The following is a 23,400-nucleotide window of genomic DNA, read 5'->3' on the forward strand; positions in this document are numbered from 1 at the left end:
AAGTCTTTTACGTGGGTTATACAATAAAAGCAGTTTGTTGGAGCATAAAATGTTTCTGGCTTTCTCAAAAGCAATTACTTGTTTTTCTCCCCATACCCAGTTCTCACCTTTGCGCAATAACACATGTAGGGGCTCTAAAAGGGTGCTTAACCCTGGTAGGAAGTTACCAAAATAGTTGAGGAGCCCCAGGAACGACTGCAGCTCCATGACGTTCTGTGGCCTGGGCGCGTTCCTGATGGCCTCTGTCTTGGCGTCTGTGGGCCGAATGCCGTCCCTGCGATCTTTCCCCCCAAAAAGTCTACGTCCAAAGACCTCCTCCAGGTCTTTGTAGGTGCACGGCGGTGTCCCAACCCGTGACCAATATGTCGTCCTGAAAGACCACCGTGTGTGGTACTGACTTGAGTAGGTTCTCCATGTTTCTCTAGAAGATTGCTGCAGCCGACCGAATTCCAAACAGGCATCTGTTGTCGATGAACAGTCCCTTGTGTGTGTTGATGCAGGTGAGGCCCTTCGAAGACTCCTCCAACTCCTGCGTCATGTAGGCCGAAGTCAGGTCGAGCTTGGTGAATGTTTTGCCTCCTGCCAGCATCGCAAATAGGTCGTCTGCCTTAGGTAGCGGGTATTGGTCCTGTAGCGAGAAACGATTAATAGTTACTTTATAATCGCCACAAATCCTGACCGTGCCATCACTTTTGAGTACTGGAACAATCGGGCTGGCCCACTTGCTGAATTCCACTGGGGAGATGATGCCCTCGCGTTGCAGCCTATCCTGCTCGATTTCCACTCTCTCCCTCATCATGTGAGGTACCGCTCACGCCTTATGGTGAATGGGTCGTGCCTCTGGGACCAAGTAGATCCACACCTTCGCTCCAGAAACGTTTCCAATGCCTGGCTCAAAAAGGAAAGAAAAATCATTAAGAACCTGGGTACATGAGGCCTCACCGACATGTGATCGTGCTCGGATGTCATCCCAGTTCCAGCAGATTTTGCCCAGCCAGCTCCTTCCAAGCAGTGTGGAGCCATCGCCCGGGACAATCCAGAGTGGCAGTTCATGCACCGTGCCCTCGTAGATGTACTTGACCATGGCGCTGCCCAGGACAGTGATAAGCTCTTTGGTGTACGTTCTCAGTTTCGTGTGGATGGGGCTCAGGGCTGGTCTGAGTGCCTTGTTGCACCACAGTCTCTCAAACATCTTTTTACTCATGATGGATTGGCTAGCGCCAGTGTCCAGTTCCATGGCTATGGGTAAGCCATTCAATTTTACATTTAGCATTATAGGTGGACATTTCGTCGAAAATGTGTGCACCCCGTGTACTTCAGCATCTGCCTCCTCTCTCTGAGGCTCGAAATTGCTTTGATCCACCATGGACCGATCTTCCTCTGCCACGTGGTGGTTAGCAGGTTTTGCAGAGCTTGCAGCTCGTTGGAGATGCCCCATTGTTCCACAGCTCTTGCAAATATACCCTTTGAAGCGGCATGAATAGGCTGAATGGAAGCCTCCACAATGCCAACAAGGTGTAAATTGCCTTGCATTCATCCTTTGTTGGGGTCGCTGAGTCATCTGAGTCACCTGAGGCCTGCAGGCAGTTGCAGACTTGTGGGTTCTGCCCTGTACATTTCTGCTCGCAAACCCAGTTCCAGTTAATTTATGAACATTGCTAGCACTTGTGTGCTGAGAGATTTGTTTGGTGCTATCACTGGTGGACATAAATCCCTGTGCTATCGCAATGGCCTTACTGAGGTTCGGTGTCTCTACAATCCAAAGTTTTCGTAGGATGGTCTCTTGGCCAATGCCCAGTACAAAAAAGTCTCTGAGCATTTGCTCCAGGTAGCCATCAAACTCACATTGTCCTGCAAGCCGCCTTAGCTCGGCGACGTAGCTCGCCACTTTCTGACCTTCAGATCGCTGGCACGTGTAGAACCGATACCTCGCCATCAGCATGCTCTCCCTCGGGTTAAGATGCTCCCAAACCAGTGTACACAGCTCCTCGTACGACTTATCTGTGTGGTTCACCGGAGCCAGAAGATTCTTCATGAGGCTGTAGGTCGGTGCCCCGCAGACTGTGAGGAGGACCGCTCTCCTTTTTGTAGCGCTTCCTTCTCCATGCAGCTCGTTGGTTACAAAGTACTGGTCTAGCCGTTTGACATAGGCTTCCCAGTCCTCACCCTCCGAGAACTTCTCCAGGATGCCCACAGTTTGCTGCATCTTTGCTTTGGATTCGTATTCTCGTCGCCAGTTGTTGTGTTCCTAACACAGATGAGGCTGCACATAGGGATGTAAAGTAACAGTGACCTCAGTCTTTAATAAGACACTCCAGAGTGAGGAACAGGCCTTAGGGGCCGGCTTATATACAGTGCTCCCAAGGGATGCTGGGATCCCTTGGACTTCAGGGGATGAGCTCCCTGGTGACGGAACATGGGAGTGCATGCTTTACAGATACACAACAGTTACTGACCCACGATGGTACGTGGCTTTGTTTTAAATCCTCTAAATTACTGTGTCCTTTATTTAACAACTAAGCTCCATACATTACACACATCATTCTGAGCAGCTTGATCTGACATGTTTCGACCCTCCTTTATTCGAGCATTGATGGTCTGAGCGTGTGTTTCCACCTCAGCTACCATCTCCTTCAAATGGATTGTCATTATCTGGTCCTCCTGTAGTTCGTGGTCCTCTAGGTCACTACCCTCCTCCAGTATTTTCTTTAACTGGTCCCTTAAGGTATTTACTTGGACTTGCAACTGCGCGTTGTCTACACTATTGACCAGTGAAGTCCCTGTATTAAACGCTGTAGCTGCATCATTCATTAATCCCCTTTTCGTCCCCCTGACTTTCGTCCCTATAATTCTTCTGAGAAATTGTTTAAACATTTCTTTTAACAATCGTTCGTACAACTTTTCCGTTTCTGGCGGGCACCACCGGGGTAATTGTAACTCTGTTAAATTCAGAATAACCGACACTACTTTGTAATACACAGTATGATACAACATTTTCCCTGTTGGGATTAACGCTAGCCCATTCTTAGGCCCGGGTGTTAGGACAGGACATGGAATTTCTTGGTTTGGAATCTCCAGCATTTTAGGGAGAGGTTTTAATCTGCTCATGATCAGCTCGGTTGCATTGACTGTTTTTGGAGGGTTCAAGGTCACACAGGAATCAAAACCCTGCGTCCAATTCATTCCTGACCCAGAATCCTGCTCTTGCCGTTTAAAGATGATCCCCACACCTCCCCGCACTTGTGGCTAGATCCAACCACACAGACATAAATCTCTTGTTCCTCCTTCCACCACTTCTCCCAACACAATTTTGTTCCTGTGGTCCGCCTGTTTCCCAATTTCTCCCATCCTGTGGATGCATTAATTTTTCCCCTGTCTGTTTTCCGTAACCACCACCATCCTCCCATGGGGGTACTCCCTTTACATTCCAGACAAATTCGTCTACCCTCTCTCACCCATACCTTTCTGGTTGTGATGTTTACCCTTGGGCAGGACACTGATACCTCCCCAAGTTTATTTCCGGTTTGTCTGGAGTACTTGGTCGAATTTGACCCTAACCACCCTGGCCAACTCCCAGTGTGAGCATAGGCGTTTGTGCCTTCGTTGCTCTGTATCACTTCCCCTTGAGTTACAGTGGGGCTGGTTCCTCCCATACACCCGCATGTATGGAATGTCTCGGTGTCACCCCGATCTCCCCATCCTTTAATAATCAGGGCCATCACAGGCCTATCCACAACGTCCACCTCATCTCGTATCCCGGGCTCGATTTGCTCCTATAAAGACAAAATGAAAGAAATACTTTTGCTCTGTGGGGGCCTCCCCCTCACAGGTCCTTCTTCAGTTATACACATACGTACATTTATAGATCGCTGCTTCCCTCTCCTTTTATCCCGATGCTTGGGCTTTCGAAGGCTCAGGTGTGGAGATGGAGGAGACGTCCAGGGCACCCTAGGTCGTGGCACCCGACCACTCTGCCTTACTGCTCCGTCCCTTATTTCTCCATCATCATCATCCCACAGCATTGGTGGAAGGCTTACATCGATCAAACTCATCACAGTTCCTTGGGCCTTGGCCCGCTTTTTACTTTTCTCTCTGGGGTTGTACAGCTTACATTGGTTTATATGAAACCACTTTATTCATTTTGGCAGCTGGATCGTGTAGACCATAGGGCTTGCCTTTTCTACTATGCTATATGGTCCTTTGTACAACGGTTCAAATGCCCCTATTCTTGCATAATTCCTGATCCCCTACCCTCCATTCCTGTGTAACCCGGGGTTCCAGCAGCAGTTTATTCTACTGGTGCTGTCTGCCCATATTGTTAGCTGCTTCCCAATGCTGCCCCTTTCGAGTATCATACAGATCTCTGACAAACCTATCCCATGTGACCTCTTTAACCTGCTTTTTGGTCAGGACTGGTGCTAGAATATGGGTCGGGGACCTCATATGTCTCCCTGTCATCAGGGGGGAGTGTCCCATACTCTTAGAGACTGGCTCGGTGGCTCATCAGTATTCGAGGTAGGATCTCATCCCATTTCTTCGGGATATCTTCTATCTCCTTTCTAAGCCTCTCTTTTACGGTCCGGTTTGTCCTTTCTACTGGACCTGACGATTGGGAGTTTCACGCCACGTGCCATTTCCCCTGTATTCATAACAGCATTAGGGTGGCCTGCATTACCGCGCTGGTGAAATGACTCCCTTGATCTGATTCCACTATCAGGGCAGTCCCCATTGAGAAAATACTTCTCGCACCAGAATCTTTGCTGTGACTACTGCGGTGGCCGCCTTACAAGGAAAAACTTCTACCCTTTTTGTAAAGAGATCTATTATCACCGAGCAATTTTTATTGCCTCTGCCTGAGGTGGGCATTGGCCCTATAAAATCTATCTGTATAGACTGCCATGGCCCCTCTACCCTCCCTGTGTGTCCCAACGGAGCCTTCCTCCGGTGGGGATCTGGTTTGTTTGCGGCACATACCAGACAATTCTGACAATAATCCTTTACATCGTTTCTAAGCCCGGGCCACCATCCTACGGCCTGTACTTTATTCCACGTCGTTTCTGGCCCTGGATGTCCAGCTCCTGGACCCCATGAGCAAGCTGCAAGAATTCTTCCCTGCACTGCCCAGGCACGATCCAACTATCTCCTTTAAATAGCATTCCCTGTCTTACTGCTATGTCTGCAGCTCCCAAAGGTCCCGCTGCAGACTTCCCGTCTATCTCGTCTCTAATCGCTGCTCTAAGGTCTGCATCTCGTAGCTGAGTCTGTTTTAAATCAAGGCGGTAATGGTACTTATTTGGGCCCCTCTCTGCCTGTTCCAGCCATGATCTGTCCACAGTGATACAGGTCCCAAGGTGTCGCTTCTCCTGCCCCTGTTTTGGCCAGTCCCTTTCCACTTGGGCTCTGTCTTAGAGTGTGATTTGAACTTTTGGATGTAATAATCCTTCTGGTCCCGACCTGTGACGTCCAAAATGACTTTTAACAACGGAGCCGTTACTAACAGCTTCCCGTCTGAGGACTTGAATCCTCGCCTAGCCCATATTGCTAAATACTCTGTGCAGGAGTTACAAGTGAACATGGAGTCCGAACATATCGTATAGGGAGTTGGGAGTTCACTAGGGTGTGTGACCATATACGCTACAGCTGCCAGTTCGACTTGCTGTGCACTTAAAGTGTTGGGGAGCTTTATGGCTTTTTCTATCCCAGTCTCAGGATCGTAAATCCCACAGCCTGTTTTTCTCTCTCCGTTTGTCACTGAACTAGACCCATCTACATATGTCCCTACCTGTTGGATGTTCCCCTGCTCGGAATCCCACATCTACATCCCACACTCCTTCCACTGAACACACTGTGAGCTGCCCCCAGATAAACCAGGTTCGGGGCTAGCTTTGGTTCTCCTAGCCTTTCTACCTTCAGGTCTAACTGAGTAAGCAACAATGTCCAGCGAGCAATCCTGTTACCGCTTACTGTCCCATCTTTCATTCTAGCGTCCAGTAACATTTGTGTCGGGGTGTGACAGGTCAGCAGAGTCACTGTAGCTAGCCCTGTGAGTGACCGAAAATGCTTTACTGCCCAAAAAGTTGCTAACAGATGTCGCTCGCAATTCGAAAAGTTCTTTTCTACTTATGTGAGAACCCCGGAGGCGTAGGCCACCGGTCTCAGCTTGCCATGTCACGCCTGGAGTAACACTGCTCTCAAACCGTCCCCAGTCACTGCTATCTCCAGACTAAAGTCCTGGTCCCCATTTATTGCTCTCAACGCTGGTGCTGTCTGTAACATCTCCTTTAAACGAAAGTAAATTTCCTGACAACTCTCACTCCATTCCCACTCTACTCCTTTCCTAAGAAGCCTCAACAAAGGAGCTGCCATGGCTGCATATCCCTCGATAAATTCCCTGCAGTAACCCGTTATTCCCAGGAAAGATCTTAACCCAGACACGTCCTTTCTCTTAGATCCACCTATGGCTCTCTCTCCTGCTCTAATGGTCAAACCTAGAAACTGCACCTCCCCTTGGCCTACTTGAGCTTTCTTTGGATTTATCTTAAAACCTGCTTCTTTTAACAACTGCAGTAATTCACTCAATAATGGCCCGTGGTCCTCTGCACATTCGGAGAATAACAAGTCATCCACATATTGGACCAACCAATCTGGCTGACTAAAACCTTTTAGTGCTTCGGACATACTCTGGCGAAATATTGAGGGACTGTTGTGAAAACCTTGTGGAATACATGTCCACATGTACTGCTAACCCTTAAAGGTAAAGGCAAATTTATACTGGTCCTCTCGTCTCAGGGGAATGGACCAAAACCTGTTTGAAATGTCCAGCACAGTAAAGGTTGTGGCGGCTGCAGGGATACTCACTATCAAATCTGCTACCACTGCTACCTTGGGTGCACAGACTGGAATATTTTTATTCAGGACTCGGTAATCTACCGCGGCCCTCCATGAGTTATCAGGCTTCTTTACTGGCCATAGGGGTGAATTTACATGGGTGGCTATGGTCCTCAACACACCTTGATCCACCAGGGAATTTATAGCAGTTTCCGAATCCCTTTCTGCTTCCCGGGGAAAATTATACTATTTCTGCAGCCGTGTCAACAGATTCCCGTCTATCTTCACCTCTACCCCAGTTACTCTCCCACAATCATGCTTGCTTGTGCATTGCAATGCATCCATATTCTCCCGTACATGCCCTTGATACCTGGCCGGAGTGTTGTCGATTAATCTTTCTAAGTCATAACTCCCTTTCGGCGTCATCGTGCAGGTGTTGCCTTTGTCTGTACTGTTCCTGGGAATCACTATGATTTCACCCATCCTATCTTCATTAACTGCCCCCCATAGACAATTGTTCTTCATATCCACTATGGCGTGGTGTCAACAGGTAGTCAGCCCCGAGAACTCCCGAACCGGGCTGTTCCCACTTCATTAAAATGCATTTCCACTTTGTTGTGTTAGGTCCTAACTCTATGGTTAAGTGTTTCGACACTGCCCCAGCCTGTTCATTACCTGTAAAACCCACCAATGTAAATGGGACTCCGCTCAGAAAAGTGGTTGGATTCGGTGAGTGGACAACCGTGCTAGAGGCTCTTGTATCTACTAGGTACCTTTCCCTAACTGCTTCCACCTTCACATCCACACATGGCCTGCCCCACTCATCATAGATGAGCAGACACAGGTACTCTGGCTGGGCGCAACGTCAAAGTGGGGGTGCCGACGCATTGAGTCCCTTTTCACCCACTGCAGCATCCAGCTTTCCTCCACCCGTGCTGTAATGAGTCCATAAAACCTGTACTGGATTGTCGGCTACTTTCCTTTGGCCTTTTTCTACCTCAGCACACTCGTACCCTGGCTTCCCTCCTCTCGAGAGTCTACAATCCTTGCTCCAGTGTCCCAACTTCCCACAGTTAAAACACCCGATCGACCCGCATTACCTCCCTCTTGTCTCCAGTCTCTCTTTGTCCTAACCTCTCCTTTTACTTCATGCACCTTCTCTTTCAGTTTCTCCTCTTCCCCTTGTCTGGACTTAAATGCTAGAGATAATCTTCTCAACATCCCTGCCTCAGTATTTTGGAGATCGCCTGGCTCAAACCATGCTTCGACCTTTGTTCTGAGCCGTGGCAAACTGTTAGCCATTATAGTTCTCAGCCAATGGTTTCTGGGTTCCCCTATTAAATCTGCCTGTATCAGATTTCCTCCAGTGGCCCTCAAATAAATAGGCCACAGTCTGTCTGCAAATGTATCGGATGATTCGTTTACTTACGCGTAGTCTGTTCTGTTTGCCAGAACGGTCTACCTTGACTGTACCCTATTGCTGCCAAGATTTCCTCCTTTAAGTCCTGTGGGGTTCCTCCACCTAACTTGGTGGCTGTCGACAAACTCTGATATAGCTTCCCTTCCAGGAACAGCAGCGTTAACTTCACTATCTCCTCCTCGTTGGAGATACCCCCTATCTGCTCTATATTGGCAAAATGACGGAGGCCTCCCCTCCTTGCTTTAATTTTTCCATAACTGTCAGCATCTCCTGCAGCTGAAGCGGCATGTATGGGATCACATAGTCACTCTGTAATGGTACCGGACCACTATTTGGTGGGGGTGGGCCGAATTTCTGCTATCTCAAGAGACACATCGGTTTCGGGGGTCCCGGTGCCTCGGGAGCCGGCCGATGCTCGCTATACTGGGGCCCATCGTCTCACTCCTTCTCCTCTGGATCCCAACCTTCCTCGCCTCCCCCTGGTGCCTGCCATGAGACAAACCATCCCTTTGGCCCCATCTAACTCTGCCGTTAATTGGCGGATATTTTCTTTACAAGGTCCGTGATCTGCCTGCTCGTAACCCTGTTTCTGCGTTACCTGATATGCTATCTTTATCTTTCTTAGCTGTTCTTCTGCTTCTTTGGCTCTCTCTAAGTGCCTTTCACTTTGCTGCTGCCTTCTGCACTCGGTCACCTAGCACTACACATATTCTAGGTGATTTCACGCTAGTTCGTCTTTGATACTTTGGTCCTGCTTTTCTTTCTCGAAACTACTTATCTCATCTTTTAATTTCTTATTCTCCTCCTCCAGCTGTCCTACCTTTTCTCTTAACAGTTGTGTCTGCTGCTGCAGGCACATGAGCCAAATCGCCTTCTCTTTTGACCCTTTGTGGTTACTACTGATTGTCCACTCTGCCGCTTTTTCCTGCAGATCCCTAGAGTGTAGCATTTCTCGTGCCCATGGCTCTGAAATGTCCAGTTTGTTGCATATATATGCAGCTATCTTAGCCTCCATGGACTTCCTACCACTGCTCTTAGCCGCGGGCTCTACCACGTTTTGCTGCGGTGAGTCCATTTCCAATGCCTCTGGCTGAGAAATTTTACCTGACTACCTTGGTCTCCCCTGAGACCACCTCGCAGTGACCTGCAGTTACTATTACTAGTTGACTCGAGATTAGTCCAGCCTGTCTGAGACTGTTTCTTTCCTCTGGCTGCCCTAGCCGCCCTTGAGATTACCCCTGGCCTCTCCGAGACCCCTTCGCAGACTACCCGTGACTACTTCTGACTTTTCTCTGTGACTAACCCAGTCAACCGAGATTACTCCAGCCTGTCCGAGACTGTTTCCTCTGGCTTCCCTGGCCATCCGTGAGATTACCCCTGGCCTCCCTGAGACCCCTTCGCAGACTACCCGCGACTACTTCTCCCGGTGGCTACTCTCGTCAGTCGGAGCTCTCCGGTTACATTAGTCGCCCTCGAGAGTACTTTGGTCTCCCTGAGACCCCTTCCCAGACTACCTGCGATTTCTTTTCTCGGTGGCTACCCTAGTCAACCCGGGATTACTCCAACTACTGTTTCCTTCCTTCTCTGGTTGCCCTGAGATTCCTTACTTTCTACGACTAACTTAGCTGACCTGAGACTTAACCAAGCCTCCCCAGGGTTTCTTGCCCTTGATTTGTGTCTGTGATCTTATTCCAAACACCAAGGTCCTGCCGCGGTTGCCATTTTCTGTAGGGTGTGCCTTTTACACTCTACCTTGATTCGTAGACCTCGGGAATTACAAGAAAAAGGACTACATGTGACGCAAAGTTTAGGCTTAACCCAGCTGTCAGTCTTATTACGCAAAAACTAACAAACTACAGAACAAGACTTCTGAGAGAATTGACCGAAGACATACAATCACCCGTCCCAGTTAGTTGCTGTTATCATAGATTGTAGGTTTGTGGTCATTGGTTCCGTGACCAGTCGTTCCTCTTCAATGTTCCCTCTTCTGTTCGTTCTCTTCTCTTCCGTTTTTTCAGTGTTCGTTCCGTTCCTTTTTGTTCACAATAGAATCAACCTCTGAACTCTGTTCATTTTGACCACTATTTGCTTCTGGTCATTTACTTTCAAGATTTGAACCACCCGCTTGGTCCTTTAAGTGAGACTGATCCCAAGTTTGCTACCAACAATTGTGCTTTCAGCTCTCTTCATATTCTCAGCACCGACTATGTGTAGCTTGCCTCAAGGCTGGCAATACATCCTGGCACTGCTGGGTTATTCATGGATCAACTACGTCGATTTCCCGCCACATAATGATACAGCACAGGAGTCGTCAATTTGGCCCATCGTGCCTGTGCTGGTACTTTGAAAGAGCTATCTCATTCGTCCCATCCTCTGCTCTTTCCCCATAACCACTGCAATTTTCTCCCCCCAAGTAATTGTCCAATTCACTTTAGAAAGTTATTATTGAATCAGGTTCCACCACCCTTTCAGGCAGTTCATTCCAGATCATAACAACTCCTCAATTTTCCTCCTCTCACCTCTGGCTCTTTTGTCAATTAACTTAAATCTGTGTCCTCTGGTTACCAACCCTCCTGCCACTAGAAACAGTTTCTCCTTATTTACTCTATCAAAAGCCTTCATGATTTTGTCAAACCATACAGTTCAACCCAAAAACAAATTGAATTTATTACATGAATAAAATCAAAACAGAAGCAAAATATACTAGCTGAACAACAACAGGATGGTCCTAAACTTGCAATGATACTTTAAACTTTTTCTTAAACCAAAATAACAAAAGTGTTCAAAATCTTAAGAGTACTTTTCAACACTAATGCTTCTTTTCTTCGGCCTTGTAATTATGTTGGCATATCGCTTACCTTTGTAGTCTCTCATCTTGGTAACACGTCGGAGTAATCTTGAAATGACTACTTTTGGGGTCCTGCACTTCAGGTTAGAACATAATTTAAAGGGGGAATTGGATGGACATTTAAAATGGAAGAATATAAAAGGATACGGGAAAGGTAATTGGACTAAAATAAACAGGTTTAGTTGAAGAGTTTGCACCAGCACAAGAACGATGAAATAAATGGCCTCCTTCTGTGCCACAAATTCAATGACTATGAATCTATAAGAAGGAACACTTATGATTCGGTCAGCAACATCTGAAAGAGTTTATGTAGTTCTCAAGGTAGTGGGGGGGAGGGGGAGGAGGAGGAGGAGGAGGAAGAGAGAGAGAGAGAGAGAGAGAGAGAGAGAGAGAGAGATATGAGGGGGGGAGGGGAGGAGTTTGGGGGAAAACAGAACATACTTGGAGATATACAAGTACTTTTTTTGGACATAACCTATTTTTTCTGACTAGTGCATGACAGGAGCAGCGAATGGCATTGATACTGAAGTTTGTCTATGGTTCACCGGCACATCTTTGCTTTCAGGACCACTATTGGGATCTGAGGTTTATGCTGGCAGAAGGACGAGCTGCTCTCATAGGATACTGCAAAACAAGCTCAGGAATCTAATTTAAATAAGCTGCCTGTACCCCTTGAGAATTGCAGAGGGAGCATGGCTGAAAGTGGGAGGGGGAAGGAGACTGCAAAATCTCACTAGCTTGCTGCCTTTAAAGGGATATAATTACTAAAACATAAATCATCACATATAGAGCCAACAATTGTTGTTACCTTATCACAGGGCTTGAAAATAGTCTTTACAAGTTTTCAGTCTTTGCAGAGGAGAATTGATGGGCCAGAGTGAAAGAATAGAAAACGCAACATTGAGGAAGGAAATGGATTCTGCAGACAAATAATTGGAATGGCAATTGACCCAACCTCCTGTTTAATGGTTAACAAGGAGACATGTTTGGTACTTATGGACACCTTCCCCAGAGAGAGCAGGAGGTGGCAGCCAAGCTTAACTCCGTTCACCTTGCCTGAAATGCTTGGGGACAGATGAGGGAGGGAAAGGAAGCAGATTTTAAGAAATCTCAAAAGGTAAGCCTATCCAACAGTACCAATTACTAGATAGATGGCCCAAGATTCCATGCCACAATGTGTTGCCTTCTCGATTTTGTGCTCCATTTATTATCCACGGTAAACATGCAGGGCTATGAGGAAAGAGCAAGGGAGTGGGACTGATTGGTTAGCTCTTTCAAAGAGCTGGCACAGACACAACGGGTCTAATGGCCTCCTTCTGTGCTGTATCAAACAATCCCTTTCATTACATCGCATGCAATTATATCATAGCTCAGCAGGGCACACAGTCAAGGTGCAATGCACAAGTGAAAACCTTACTACAATCACATGTTCTAAGCACTTCACACATCAACTTCTGAGGTGGACTGAAAGCTGGCTAAACCAGAGAAAATAGCGGGTTACTGGAACTGTGTCAACATGTCAAGGAGTCACTAGCAGATTATGGAGACCATTAGTGTTTACTGTGCATATAAATGACTTGGTGTGGAGAGACAGGAACAAAGCTACATTTTCAGCAAAAAAACTGCAGATGCTGGAAATCTAAAACAAAAATAGAAAATGTTGGAAACACTCTCAGTTCTGACAAATAGTCTACGCCCAAAATATTGACATATCTGTTCTCTCCACATATGCTGGCTGACCTGCTGAGTGTTTGCAGCACTTTTTGTTCTTTTTTCTAAATTTTGCTGAGGATGGGTACAGAAGTGTAGCGGCTGTCATACAACCGTGAGGTCATTGTGCAGCTGAATTCAATAAATACGGTAGTGTGTGTACTTGCACCCGATTAAATTACCACAAAAGCTGCTGGATTGTCATAAAAAGTCCAACTGATTCATTAACATCCTTCAAGGAAGTGAGTCTGACACCCCTACCTGGTCTGGCCAACACATGCTCCTCACTTCACATTATGTGCTCACCTCAGTGCCCTCTAAAGTGGCCTTACAAGCCAATCAATTGTCAGGACAACCAGAGATTGGCAACACTTGAGGCATTGCCAGTGTCATTCACATCCCGAGTACAAGTTAAAAAAAAATGTTTAAGTCCCTTGTCTCTTGAGGGGATCAAAAGCCAACTAGTAGATGAATGGCCTGAAGGATATTAGTTGCATTCCTCATATACTATTTGGAGCCCTGAATTCAGCACGCGTTGAGACCAAGTTTTTGGTTTCTTTGAGAAAGGTGACATTTTACAAACTTTACATGGTTTGATACTTTTAAGCAGTTTTTACTGAAAATCCTCTGCACCTAAAATAGAAAGGCACAGTTATCACTGGGAAATTAGATCTTCTCCCGCACTTTGCAGAAAAAGAAAGACTGGTTGTCCCAAAGCACTTTACAGCCAATGAAGTACTTTTGAAATGTAGCCACTGTTGTAATGTGGGAAATGCAGCAGCCAATTTGCACACACAGAAAAATTTGATTATAATTTTCAATATGCAGCTGAAGAACAGTGTCAGATCACATGCTAGAGAGGGACATGAAACTTCTAAATTCAGAGGTAAGAATGCTACCAACTGAGCGAAGCCAATATAAACCTTTCTTTTTGCCTTAGTACCAATTTTTGGTTTAATGCTAAATGAGGGAATTTGCTGATCATTCCATCCGGTCACTACTCACTGAATAATCACAAACTACAAGCGGCAGAAAGGAACCACATCAGCATAGGGCTGTTCAGCATTCCAGAAACCTGGAATGAATGCATTGAGCAAGTTGAGAGCAATTAGTGATTCATCTTTAGCACAAGATTGTGGCTGGAAATGAAAGATTTGAGGGGACACATATGGTGAGACTAGTGAAGAGGAATGACAGGAAATATGAAACATAGAAACATAGAAAATAGGTGCAGGAGTAGGCCATTCGGCCCTTCGAGCCTGCACCACCATTCAATATGATCATGGCTGATAATTAAACTTCAGTACCCCATTCCTACTTTCTCTCCATACCCCTTGATCCCTTTAGCTGTAAGGGCCACATCTAACTCCCTTTTGAATATATCTAATGAACTGGTCTCAACAACTTTCTGTGGTAGAGAATTCCACAGGTTCACCACTCTCTGGGTGAAGAAGTTTCTCCTCATCTCAGTCCTAAATGGCTTACCCCTTATCCTTAGACTGTGACCCCTGGTTCTGGACTTCCCCAACACCGGGAACATTCTTCCTGCATCTAACCTGTCCAATCCCGTCAGAATTTTATATGTTTCTATGAGATCCCCTCTCATTCTTCTAAATTCCAGTGAATAAAAACCTAGTCGATCCAGCCTTTCTTCATATGTCAGTCCTGCCATCCTGGGAATCAATCTGGTGAACCTTCGCTGCACTCCCTCAATAGCAAGAATGTCCTTCCTCAGATTAGGAGAACAAAACTGATATGTCTTGAATAAAGAATCTGACCAGATACTGTAAGCTCAAAGTAATGTGTGACCGTAGTCCTTTATTACAGGTTTCCAGAGTGTCTCTCCAGCCTGTGAGACCTCCTTATGTACAAGTGCTCCCAAGGGATCGTGGGATCCCTTGGGACTCCAGGGGGGATCCCTTGGGACTCCAGGGGATGAGCCCTCTGGTGGTTAAACAAGGTATTTACAGGTTTACATATATAACAACACTCCCCCCCCCCCCCCCCCCCAAAGTCAATAGTGTAACTATTTACAATGTGAGTCGATCTGGGGCCTTCCTTTTCCTGGTTGATTGTCTCGGTGCAAATGCTGGTTTTGGTGAGTCATTTGTTGGGCCCTCGCTAGGCTGCTGCGCAGCTGGCCTTGCCAGGCTGCTGGATGTGGTGAGTCCTTCCCCCAGATCGGGGGGCACGATTTACTGTTTAGTTTTTCCTCCCAAAAGAGTTGTGGTGAGTCCTGCTGGGCTGCTGCAGGTGATGGGTTCTGCTTCGTGGTCAACCACTGGGTTGGTTGCCACTTGTGTGTGTGTGTTGGGGGGTCGAAAAAGGTAGAGTCTAATGTGGGTTGCTCTGGATAGTCTGTGAATCTGAGTTTGGTTTGGTCCAAGTGTTTCCTGTAGGTGAGTCCATTTGAAAGTTTGACCAGAAACACCCTACTCCCCCTCTTTGGCCACGACAGTGCCGGGAAGCCACTTGGAATGTTGTCCATAGTTCAACACAAATACAGGATCATTAATCTCGATTTCGCGTGACACATTTGCGCGATCATGATATGTATTCTGTTGAAGCCGCCTGCTCTCTACCTGTTCGTGTAGATCAGGGTGGACTAACGAGAGCCTTGTCTTAAGTACCCTTTTCATGAGCAGTTCAGCAGGGGGAACCCCAGTGAGCGAGTGGGGTCTTGTGCGGTAACTAAGCAGGACTCGGGATTGGCGAGTCTGCAGTGAGCCTTCAGTTACCCTTTTCAAGGTCTGCTTGATTGTTTGCATTGCTCGCTCTGCCTGACCATTGGACGCTGGTTTAAACGGGGAAGATGTGACATGTTTGATCCCATTGCGGGTCATGAACACTCTGAACTCGGCACTGGTGAAGCACGGCCCATTGTCACTCACAAGGACATCGGGCAGGCCATGCGTGGCAAACATGGCCCGCAGGCTTTCAATGGTGGCAGCGGACATGCTTGTCGACATTATCTCACATTCAATCCATTTGAAGTACGCATCTACAACCACAAGGAACATTTTTCCCAAGAATGGGCCTGCATAGTCGGCATCGACCCTGGACCATTGTTTGGAGGGCCAGGACCATAAACTTAGTGGCGCCTCCCTGGGTGCATTGCTTAACTGTGACCATGTGTTACATTTGTGCACGAAGGACTCTAAGTCTGCATCGATACCGGGCCACCACAGATGGGATCTGGCTATCGCTTTCATCATTACAATGCCTGGGTGGGTAATGTGAAGGTCATTGATGAAAGTATTCCTGCCCTTTTTTGGCACCACTACCTGATTACCCCATAGGAGGCAGTCTGCCTGTATGGACATTTCATCTCTGCGCAGCTAGTACGGCTTCATTTCTTCCTGCATCTCTAACAGGACATTGGACCAACTCCCATGGAGCGCACAGTTTTTTACTAAGGACAGTAAAAGGTCCTGGCTCGTCCAGGTTCTAATCTGTCGGGCGGTAGCAACACTCTCGAACGCTTCCATTACCATAACTAAATCTGCGGGCTGTGCCATATCCACCCGTGGTGGGCAATGGCAGCCTACTGAGAGCATCAGCACAATTTTCTGTGCCTGGCCTGAGGCGGATGGCGTAGTTGTATGCGGACAATGTGAGCACCCAACTCTGGATGCGGGCCGATGCATACGTATTTATCCCCTTACTTTCAGAAAAGAGGGATATAAGTGGCTTATGGTTGGTTTCCAATTCAAATTTGAGCCCAAACAGATATTGATGCATTTTCTTTACCACATAAACACACGTTAACGCTTCTTTTTCGATCATACTGTAGGCCCTCTCAGCCTTAGACAGACTTCTGGATACATAAGCAACCGGTTGCAATTTCCCAGATTCATTAGCTTGTTGCAATACTCACCCAACACCGTATGACGACGCATCACATGCTAGTACCAGATGCTTACATGGATCATACAACATAAGCAATTTGTTTGAGCATAACAGTTTCCTAGCTTTCTCAAAGGCATTTTCTTGTCTTTTACCCAATACCCATTCATTTCCAGCTCCGTCACATTCTGTGGTCTCGGTGCGTTCTTGATTGCCTCCGTCTTCGAATCAGTGGGCCTAATGCTATCCGCCGCGATTCTTCTCCCAGGAACTCCACTTCAGGCGCCAGGAAAACGCATTGCGAGCATTTTAACCTGAGCCCCACACGATTGAGCCGACTAAGAACCTCCTCCGGATTCTGCATGTGCTCGACGGTGTCCCGACCTGTAACCAAGATGTCGTCCTGGAAGACCACGGTGCACAGGACCGACTTCAGTAAGCTTTCCATGTTCCTCTGGAATATCGCCGCAGCTGATCGAATCCCAAACAGGCATCTGTTGTATATGAAGAGACTGTTGTGCGTGTTGATGCAGGTGAGGCCCTTCGATGATTCCTCCAGTTCCTGCATCATGTAGGCTGAGGTCAAGTCCAGCTTTGTGAACGTTTTTCCTCCCGCCAGCATCGCAAATAGGTCGTCTGCCTTTGGTAGTTGGTATTGATCCTGCAGGGAGAAATGATTGATAGTTACTTTGTAATCACCACAGATTCTGATGGTGCCGTCTCCCTTTAGGACTGGAACAATCGGACTGGCCCACTTGTTGAATTCGATCGGCGAAATGATGCCCTCTCGTTGCAGCCGGTCCAGCTCGATTTCCACCCTCTCTCTCATCATGTATGATACCGCTCTCATCTTGTGATGGATGGGTCGCGCCCCCGGAATCAAGTGGATCTGCACTTTTGCTCCTTGGAACTTCCCGATGCCTGGTTCGAACAGCGAGGGGAACTTGCTTAGGGCCTGGCCACATGAGGTGTCGTCGACGGACGAGAGCGCTCGGATGTCGTCCCAGTTCCAGCGTATCTTCCCCAGCCAGCTCCTGCTGAACAGCGTGGGGCCATCGCCCGGTACCACTCAGAGTGGTAAATTGTGCACCGCTCCATCGTAGGAGACCTTTACGGTAGCACTGCCAATTACGGGAATCAGTTCCTTTGTATGTTCTCAGTTTAGTGCGAATGGGAGTCAGGACTGGCCTCGAGGCCTTGCTGCACCACAATTTATCGAAAGTCTTTTTGCTCATAATGGACTGGCTCGTGCCCGTGTCCAGCTCCATTGACACCGGCTGTCCATTTAATTCAACCATCAGCATTATCGGGGGACTCTTTGTGATAAATGTGTACACCCCATATACCTCTGCCTCCTCAGTCTGAGGCTCTGGTGTGTCCTGATCCACCGTGGATCTGTCCTCCTCTGCAACATGGTGGTTTGCAGGATTAGCAGGGTTCGCAGCTCGCCTGCACATACGTTGGAGGTGTCCCATTGTTCCACAGCCCTTGCAAACGTACCCTTTGAAGCGGCATGAATGGAAGCGATGATCACCTCCGCAGCGCCAACAAGGTGTTAATGGCCTTGTATTCCTCACCCTTGATGGTGGATTCTGAGACATCTGCGGACGTGCAGCTACAGGCATGTGAGACCTGCCCTGTATGTTACGATTCGAAAACAACATTACTTTGTTCACAGTACTTGCAGCAGCACTCGTGTGCTGATAGATTTGTTTAGTATTATCACTGGTGGCGATGAACGCCTGGGCTATTGCTATGGCTTTACTCAAGGTTGGGGTCTCTACAGCCAAAAGTTTGCGAAGTATTACTTCATGGCCAATGCCAAGTAAAAAGAAGTCCCTGAGCATGTGCTCCAAGTGTCCTTCAAACTCGCAATGTCCTGCAAGGCGTCTTAGCTCAGCGACATAACTCGCCACTTCCTGGCCTTCAGACCTCTTGTACGTGTAGAACCGGTATCTCGACATCAGAACGCTTTCCTTCGGGATTACATGCTCCCGGACCAGTGTGCACAAATCATCGTAGGACTTCTCTGTGGATTTTGCTAGATCGAGCAGATTTTTCATGAGGCCATACATTGGTGCCCCGCAAATGGTGAGGAGGATCGCTCTTCATTTGGCAGCGTTCGCTTCGCCTTCCAGCTGGCTGCGAAGTATTGCTCGAGTCGCTCCACGAAGGTTTCCCAATCATCTCCCTCTGAAAATTTCTCCAGGATGCCCACGGTTCTCTGCATTGTTGCGGTGGGGTTCGTCATCTGTATCTCGTTGCCAGTTGTTATGTCTTGAATAAAGAATCTGACCAGATACTGTAAGCTCAAAGTAATGTGTGACCGTAGTCCTTTATTACAGGTCTCCAGTGTGTCTCTCCAGCCTGTGAGGCCTCCTTATGTACAGGTGCTCCCAAGGGATTGTGGGAACCCTTGGGACTCCAGTGGATGAGCCCTCTGGTGGTTAAACAAGGTATTTACAGGTTTACATATATAACAAAAACTGTACACAATATTCAAGGTGTAGCCTCACCAAGGCCCTGTACAACTGCAGTAAGACCTCCCTGCTCCAATACTCAAATCATCTCGCTATGAAGGCCAATATGCCATTTGCCTTCTTCACCGCCTGCTGTACCTGCATGCCAACTTTCAATGACTGATGTACCATGACACCCAGGTTTCGTTGAACCTCCACTTTTACAAACCTGTCACCATTCAGATAATATTCTGTCTTCCTGTTTTTGTCACCAAAATGGATAACCTCACATTTATCTACATTATACTGCATCTGACAAGCATTTGCCCACTCACCTAACCTGTCCAAGTCACCCTGCAGCCTCTTAGCATCCTCCTCACAGCCCACACTGCCACCCAGCTTTGTGTCATCTGAAAACTTGGAGATATTACATTCTATTCCTTCGTCTAAATCATTAATGTATATTGTAAAGAACTGGGGTCCCAGCACTGAATCTTGCGGTACCCCACTAGTCACTGCCTGCCATTCTGAAAAGGACCCATTTACTCCTACTCTTTGCTTCTTGTCTGCCAACCAGTTCTCTATCCACGTCAATACATTACCCCCAGTACCATGTGCTTTAATTTTGCACACTAATCTCTTGTTTGGGACCTTGCTAAAAGCCTTTTGAAAGTCCAAATACACTACATCCACTGGTTCTCCCTTGTCCACTCTACTAGTTACATACTCAAAAAATTCTAGAAGATTTGTCAAGCATGATTTCCCTTTCATAAATCCATGCTGTCTTGGGCTGACCCTGTCACTGCTTTCCAAATGCGCTGCTATTACATCTTTAATAATTGATTCCAACATTTTCCCCACTACCGATGTCAGGCTAACCGGTCTATAATTCCGTGTTTCCCTCTCCCTCCTTTTTTAAAAAAGTGAGGTTACATTAAGCTACCCTCCAATCCATAGGAACTGATCCAGAAATTAGGTAGGGTACAGTAGTGAAAAATGAGGGTACCAGGTGCACCGGAGGAAACGCTCAAACCACTAAATTAAGAGAGCTTAAAATGTAACTAAATTACCTGAAATTCAAGTGCTGTGCCAGGTACACAGAAATACACACTGAGGCCACTGACTGTGCCCACGACTCCAACACCACTCTCACTGCTGTTTCTCAAAAGCTCAGTTGCCAAAGTTGAATTATGCAAGTGTTCTTTAAACTGACATGGATATTTAACGTAAAGCTTTAAAACTAGGCCACCAACTTTAGAATTACTACCCAGATAATTTATTACTCTTTGAAAGGGTTTATAATGACCATGTATCGACGTTGACTTGATGTGCCACTAAGCGGCAGTCTTCTTCAAAGAAACGTGATTTGCACTGACGTCTCGTCATATACAACGCAGCTTTCCTAGTTGGACTGCCCTGTGCCTCAGTACAATTTGGAGAGCCCAAAATGGTGGCTTTTAGCATGTTTGGTGGTGCTGTGCTTAAATGTTGATTGGATTATTAGTTTGATCACAAAATTAGATACGAAATTTTATAGTTTCCATTCCATATTTCACAGGGATTTATGCTCCTTCAGACAGCAACACAAGCATAGCAGATTTAAGTTTGTACTCAAAGTGGCAGCAATTCAATGTTGTCAAAAACAGCTTTGAAAGTATATGAAAAATAGTGCATAGTTTTGCTGGGGCAATATATAACTTTTACAATTTTGACTTGCAAAGTTATAATGGGCTGCAACAGTACTGGACTATATTGTAAGGTATGCTGAAGCCATCAAAGTTAGGCAACAATGATTGAGAAAATCTCATTAATTGGGGAATGTATCACAGCAGTGACTTTACATGAATATAATTAAGAAGCATTACAGATTTAATCTCCCAAAAAGGATTATCTGAATCTAAAATATTTAGCTTTGTTATGTTTAGCAAATGTAAAAATGTTCCAGTTTGATGAACTTCTTTCCTCGGCCTCCTGTATTATGCGGGGAGGTTTCCCTTTGCTCGTTCATTGTGGGGTGTTCACCCTTAACTTACATCCTTCCTTCCCCCACCAAAACTCCGGGAGAGAATACAGTCGGAGTGGAGTCTTGCATACTGGTGTTTAAAGGCTTACCTATTCTCCAACCAAGGTAAGTAGTGGGTACATTCGCAAAGCAGAGAGGTGTACATCCAGCCAAATGTGGCCTGTGGAAACCTCTTCAGCTCAGAGTCATTCATAATCCGAAATCCCAGCACAGTGTCAGACCAGAACGGGATCCTTTCCTTCGGAGGCTCTTTAAATATCTCCCACCTTGAAAGGTATAGAAAGAAAAATTTTAATCAGCCAGAACATCAATGTAACATTTTATTTGCACTGACGTTCCTAAACCATCTCTCCTCCTTTAAGATGCTCCTTAAAATCTATCTTTTTAACAAAGCTTTTAGTCACCGGTCCTAATATTTCCTTATTTGACTCATAGATCATATAAAGCACTACCAGGCACTGCTCTCCATCACTAAAACCGCCGTAGTCTAAGATCATCCAGGGAGTCAAAAACACCAGACATCTCTACCATTAAACGTCTTCTCAAACCACCCACCCCTACCGCCTCCTCCTCCCTTACCTCCAACAATAAATGCGAGGAGCTCATGGACTTCTTCGTTAAAAAGATCAACAACATCCGTCCAACTGCTTCGGCTTTCAATTCCCTTCCTCCCCGCAGCCCACCAGACCTTACTTTCTCTCCGTTTTCCCACTGCCCTAACCCTAAATTTACAAGTTTAATTTCTCTCCTATCTCCCCTCTGACCCTTTCAAAACTCATCTTGTCAACGAGACCGGCCTCCTGCTCTCTCGAAAACCCTATTCCTACTAAATTGCTGACCACTCAGCTTTCCTTCCTGGCTCCCATGTTAGCGGATATTTTTAACGGTTCCTTCTCCTCAGGTACAGTCCCCCTCTCCTTCAGATCTGCCGTTACCACCACGCTCCTCAAAAAAACAACCCTCGACACCCTCCACCTTTGCAAATTATCGCCCCATCTCTAACCTCCCTTTCGTCTCCAAATTCTTGAACATGTTGTTGCCTCCCAAATCTGTGCCCGTCTTTCCCAGAACTCCTTGTTTGAATCCCTCCAATCAGACTTCCGCCCCGCACCAAAGCGGCTCTTATCAAGGTCATAAATTATATCCTAATTGAATGTGACAAAGGTAATCTATCCCTTCTCATCCTTCTGGACTTGTCTGCAGCCTTTGACATGATTAACCTCAACATTTTGTTCCAACGCCTCTCCACCATCATCCAGCTGGATGGGACTGCACTCGCCTGGCTTCATTCCTATCTTTCTAGCCGTAACCATAGAATAAGCTGCTATGGCTTCTCATCCTGATCCCACACTACCGCCTCTGGTATCCCCCAAGGATCTATCCTTGGCCCCCCTCCTATTTCTCATCTACATGCTCCCCCTCAGTGACATCATCTGGCAACAGTAGGTGAGTTTTCACATGTATGCTGATGTGACCCAGCTCTACCTCTCGTCCACATCTCTCGAACCCTCCATAGTCTCTGTACTATACTGCTTGTCTGACATCCAGAACTGGATGAGTAGAAATTTCCTTTAATTAAATATCGAGAAGACTGAAGCCATTGTCTTCGGTTCACGCCACAAATTCCCTTCGCTTTCCGCTGATTCGATCTCTCTCCAGGGCAACTGGCTGAGGTTGATCAAGTCTGTTCGCAGCCTTGGTGTCATACTTGATCACAAATTGAGCTTCCGACCTCATAACCATTTACCACTAAGACCACCCAATTCCATCTTCACAATATTGCCCATCTCCTTAACTGTCTTATATACCTCTAAAAGCTCAGCTCTTGGGAGTCTCCTTTCCAGGCTGAAAAGCCCACATTTTTCCCGTCTTTCCATATAACTCAGACCTTTTACACTAGGATCAGCTTGTGGCTCTTATCTGCATTCCCTCCAGTAGATGAATATCTCCCTTGTTTCGCAGTGACCAGAACTAGGCATAGTACTGAAGGTGCAGTCAGAGCATCATACAGTTTGATCACAACTTATTGTACCCAAAATTATTTGACGCCCGTTCCTCCCGTGCTACTAGCCCTGCCAGAGTATCTAGGGTCAGGGCAGGGTTAATACATTTACGCATGATGAGTAGGCACTCGGGCCAATATGGGCACATCTCGGCCACCCAATAAGGGGAGCGGAGGGCAGGGGAAATGCAGTGTTGCTTGGTTGTATTGGGTTGAGGTGGGGCGGGTCACTGACAGTCACTCCCATCAGAAGGTGCAGCAGCA

General features: G+C 46.8%; 1 protein-coding gene across 2 annotated transcripts in view; it reads right to left on the reverse strand.

Annotated features, from left to right (window-relative positions):
- The window catches only part of ddo (D-aspartate oxidase), a 224,218-nt gene that overhangs the window by 48,569 nt on the left and 152,249 nt on the right, over nt 1–23,400 (reverse strand). For both annotated transcript variants that reach the window (XM_070884553.1, XM_070884554.1), the window contains exon 4: nt 21,224–21,400. In XM_070884553.1, the coding sequence (XP_070740654.1) occupies nt 21,224–21,400 (177 nt within the window). The remainder of the gene's footprint in view (nt 1–21,223; nt 21,401–23,400) is intronic.

This window comes from Pristiophorus japonicus, chromosome 7, assembly GCF_044704955.1.
Source record: "Pristiophorus japonicus isolate sPriJap1 chromosome 7, sPriJap1.hap1, whole genome shotgun sequence".
In the NCBI taxonomy this organism is placed as follows: domain Eukaryota; kingdom Metazoa; phylum Chordata; class Chondrichthyes; family Pristiophoridae; genus Pristiophorus; species Pristiophorus japonicus.